General features: G+C 44.1%; 1 protein-coding gene across 1 annotated transcript in view; it reads left to right on the top strand.

The window, feature by feature from the left end:
• LOC118428773 (sushi, von Willebrand factor type A, EGF and pentraxin domain-containing protein 1-like) overlaps positions 1-4764 on the top strand; it is a 12968-nt gene that overhangs the window by 5967 nt on the left and 2237 nt on the right. The window contains exons 16-25 of the mRNA XM_035838969.1: positions 6-176; positions 451-621; positions 1868-2038; positions 2258-2425; positions 2633-2809; positions 2984-3154; positions 3302-3434; positions 3583-3695; positions 3818-3954; positions 4102-4280. Coding sequence (XP_035694862.1) covers positions 6-176; positions 451-621; positions 1868-2038; positions 2258-2425; positions 2633-2809; positions 2984-3154; positions 3302-3434; positions 3583-3695; positions 3818-3954; positions 4102-4280 — 1591 coding nt within the window. The remainder of the gene's footprint in view (positions 1-5; positions 177-450; positions 622-1867; positions 2039-2257; positions 2426-2632; positions 2810-2983; positions 3155-3301; positions 3435-3582; positions 3696-3817; positions 3955-4101; positions 4281-4764) is intronic.

The raw sequence follows: 4764 nt of genomic DNA, 5'->3' as shown, positions 1-4764 counted from the left end.
TACAGAGAAACGCTGCCCGCAGCTGACCGTCTCCGCACATGGAGCAGCCAACGGCGGGATATATTACAGCGACACGGCCTCGTTCTCGTGCGACCCTGGGCACGAGTTGGTGGGAAGTTCGGTGCGCACGTGTCAGGCGGACGGACAGTGGAGCGGCGTACAGCCAACATGTAACAGTAAGGAGATAAAGCTACTCATTTGCAATTCGTGTTTAAAAGTGATCTACTCATACTATCAGAGTAACAGTCCCAATGAGTGAGGAGTTAATACAAACCACCTGTACTAACTATACTGATGGTAACGTTACAGGTGGTTTGGAAGTTCATAAGGCCATCCTGGGCCAGTTATATACCTGCTCCAAACAAACACATGCTCATTTCTGCCTCTGGATATTTTTGCACAAAGTAGGTTGTCCTTATTAAATTTTGATACCCCGATGGTTCATTTCAGTAAAGGAGTGTGTGCCCCTCACGGCCCCTGCAAACGGCTCCGTCAGTGGAGGACACGTTTTTGGTGACCAGGTGACCTTCTCCTGTGACCTTGGATTCGACCTTGTGGGAGTACCCATCAGGACTTGCGATGACAACCAACAATGGAGTGGAGCACAACCAAGCTGCATTAGTAAGGCTTGATTTTTGAAAAGCCCTTAACAGTTACACTTAAAAAGATAGCGTTAGGTTTGGGGAACGTTTTGGAACCTACTGTATACGAGGGTGAGTCAGAAAGTAATGCAAGTGGTTTCATAACAGACTCGTTTTTTGATCGAATGAGTTCAAATTTGGCACAAAGGTAGAGGCATATGTCCTCTTGAGATTAAAATATCTAAATTTGTTGTTCATTATTTTATGAGTGACTGACCAGCTTTCAAGATGACCATACCCTAGGAATCCCGTCAGAAGAAAAGTGAGGTCCAATTAACGTACAATTAACGATTTCCCTAAACCAATTTTTGCAATTGTAGGAGACTGAGCCTGCTCATGTAATAAGCTGCAATTCTCTATAAGCCACGTGCTTATTTTCAACTCTGAAATCCGATCAGTTTTTCTTTTTTCGTTGCTGGAGTAGAGTGAGGTATACGCGGTCGTCTGGGTCATGAGATTTGTGGTGTTATGATTAAAAGTTTCTATAGCCTTCTTTCCCCATTAACAAAGAGGAATAAAACTTAGCACACTTTTTGGCCTTTAAACAGTTAATAACTGTGTAAAGTTTCGTTCTTTTGGTTAATGGAAAAGTAGTCTTTTTACCAACAACTCACGAATTCGTGTATCAATCCAACAGCTCTATATTACAACTTACTCCATCCTAGCAGCTGTAAATGAGGAACCATTGAGAGTTCAGAAATGAAAATCGGCATGCATCATATAGAGACATTTGATGTTATATATGTGTAATTTTAACCTCCTACAGTGATTTTCAGTGGGTCAGATTTAGAGGAATTCATAGTCTGACAAGCTACCAAGGGTGTGTTCATCTTGAAATCAACTCAGTTGCTCATAAAATAATAAAGACCAAATTTAAGAAATTCAATCTCAAGAGGACATATGCCTCTACTTTTGTGCCAAATTTCAACTCAATTGATTTAAAAACGAGTCTGTTATGAAACCACTTGCATTACTTTCTGACTCACCCTCGTACAAGTAACAATACAATGACCGTACGATGTGATAACGTAACATTTTCAATGGCCGCTGACTTTACAACTGAAAACATTGTGCTGCGGCGTTGCCCTTGGTGCTGAATGAAAATCTTGCCTGCATCTTGCCTGTTCCCATCGGGATGAAATTATATTACCTTAAGATTTATTGTTGTATCAGAAATGGAGCTTTTAGCTACGTGGTTTTAATCTTTTTTTCTCCTCATTTTCCAGAGAAGCAGTGCAGCCGCCTCACACCTCCTGCCCATGGTGCTCTCACCGGGGGCTTCTCGTTTGGAGAGGTTGTGACGATCACGTGTAACTCTGGGTACGAGCTCATTGGAAGTGGTACCAGGACCTGCGAAGCAAACGGCCAATGGACCGGTTCTCCGCCCCAATGCCAGAGTAAGGAATCACGAAACTTTCTGAAATCTTTCATTTGTATCCTTACACTACTACTGGTTACCATTTGTGGTAGGTGTGAGTGAAACCAGCTAGTGAGATGTATTACTTCTATAAGTCATGTTTTCATCTATCCATGTACCCATAACACAGCTTTTAATGTTATTCTACCCTGTGGTGCACTTTAAGCTTACTGATAGTTTTTTTCCTATTTTCTGACAGAGAAATGCTGCAGTCGCCCTACCATTCCAAACGGTGATTACAGGGGGACCCGCTGCTTCAATGACACGGTGACCTTCAGCTGTGACCCTGGACATGAGCTGGTGGGAGCCGCTAGCCTGACCTGTACTGAGACTGCGCAGTGGAGCAACCAGTTACCCAGCTGTCAGAGTGAGTTCACACCTGCATTATCCAAGAAAAACTGTGAGATAATTAGTTGACTCTCCAAATTCGACGCCCAGGTCTTCTCTTTATGAATCTCTCGTTTGCGTGTTCCTATTGTGAAATTCTGACCCGAAGGAATTAGATATGTGTTTTCGTTAACCAGCTACAAATAGTGCTGCTCGGAGTACATGTACCTATCTTTTTCGTCAACAGAGAAGTGTTGTGACAGCTCTATCACAGTCCCCGACGGGTCCGTCAGCCTCCGTCCGGACAACTGTTACGGCAGCATCGCTGACTACAGCTGTAACCATGGCTACGACCTTATTGGAAACCAGTACGTCATCTGTGATGAGAGTGGCTCGTGGGATGGCGAGATGCCTACTTGTCAGGGTATGTCCTGACAACACACTGTTTTCTTGTTTGAAGACTCAACATCATTAACCGTCTTTTCTTGATATCTACCCATATAAACCCATCGTATATGAGGATGGCGTCAAATGCAGGAATGCATAGGTCTAAATATGCTTGATAGATGTAAGTTAACCACTGCCGTTGTCCCTACAGAAACATGCTGCGGCGACCCCGGTGCCATAAGGAACGGCATGAGTAACTCTACAGGACTATGTTTCGGTGACGTGGCTACCTTCACGTGTGAAGCCGGCTTCCTTCTGAGGGGCAACGCCACACTGGTGTGCGACGCAAACGGATCATGGGGACCGACACCATTCTGTGAACGTTAGTACAGTACTTCTACTATACCACCACACCCTATTTGACCAGAAAATCAAAATCAAACCTCTGAGACCTGCTGATGATATCTCTAAGCCTATCCTCGTCACAATACAGCATCGGTTGACAACACATACCAACTTATGATTACAGCATACAGCTTGTGCGAACAGTCCAACCTAGCTGCTCCGTCAGCTGGGTCGAAGATCTGCTTCGAGAGCCCCCAGGGTACCACACCCGTGGAGTACTGCCAGATGCAATGCAACGCACCAAAGGTGTACAACAGGTGGGAAGTAGTTGCATTTTTAAAAATCTGTAGTCAACATTCAAATCACGCCATTCTGTACATCATGAATATTTTAATGGTCCACGTTGCCATACGAAACCTAAGTTTATACCTGGGGAATAAAACGTGATGTTCACGTATTTTTCAGGAATGAAGACATGTACGAGTGCAGTGCGGAGACGTCGTGGCTGTGGAAGATCAGAATCTACCTCCCCGCCGGGCAGCAGCTGCTCACATATGTAGACGTGGGAGAATGTTCAGGTGACCATTTCTTTTTCCATTGTGTGCGAATATGTTGCTTGATAATTAACCCATTTTTACATACAAACACAGTAAACAAAATACCACTGTTCTAATGCGCACGTGTTCCTTGCTCTGTACAGCTCCCTCCAACCCATTCGCTGCTGTCACCGTGGGAGGACTGGTCATCAACGCCAATGCACCTTTGGACATGGCGGCTATCGAGGCTGAGATGAGACGGATCCTTGAGTCGTTGGGACTGTGCAACGATCCCTGCCAGGTTAGGCGGCAGACCTTCTTTTAACCCTTTCTAATGACTATCATTCTGTTGGTATGCAATTACAAAAGAAAGCTGTTCCTTTGGTTTGCGAGCCTATTTACATGCATGACTAACTCGAGGAAACTATATTCTCTTACCTTCCTGAAGATCGGAGAAATAACAGTTGAAACAGCACCCAATGCAAGATCTGGACCACGACTTCGGAAGCGCAGTGCAGGTATCCAGTACCAGGTGTCTATCCAGCTGCTCGCCTATGCCGATCTGAGTCTTGTGACCACCACCAACACCGTCCAGATGGAGTGGGTTCGTCTGGCAGGGGAACTCAGGTAACATGGTGTTGTACGAGGGGGGTTCAATAAGTTCTTGGCCTCACCAAGAAATAACAAGCACAACTCAGATTTTCAGGCACAACTTCATAGTATGAAGTCTTTTATCAATATCCTCCAAATTTCAAATCATTGGAGTCATTACTTTCCAGGCATTCGTTTTTCCTAAATTAGAAGGTAAGTGGCGAGAAAAAAGTTGTGTGAATTGTGATCAGACATGTGTGGGTCTAGTTTCCCATGCCATAAATTAACAAAAGACGTTGTCAAAATGTTTGATAATGATTCTCTTCCTATTTCAAGCAAAAAGAATTGGGTTTCTAACTTCCAGCAGCGCAAATTGACCCACACACTCAGGTCAGGTCAATTGTCCACGTTTTTTTCCTTCTCCCTCACCTAACGTTACTGGGTGTCGCCTGCAAAGTAATGATCACACTAATTTGAATTTTGGTACATATTTATATAAGACTTTATACTTGACATCTAT

The sequence above is a fragment of the Branchiostoma floridae genome, chromosome 1, assembly GCF_000003815.2.
Source record: "Branchiostoma floridae strain S238N-H82 chromosome 1, Bfl_VNyyK, whole genome shotgun sequence".
In the NCBI taxonomy this organism is placed as follows: domain Eukaryota; kingdom Metazoa; phylum Chordata; class Leptocardii; order Amphioxiformes; family Branchiostomatidae; genus Branchiostoma; species Branchiostoma floridae.
This window is presented reverse-complemented; position numbering and strand designations above follow the sequence as displayed.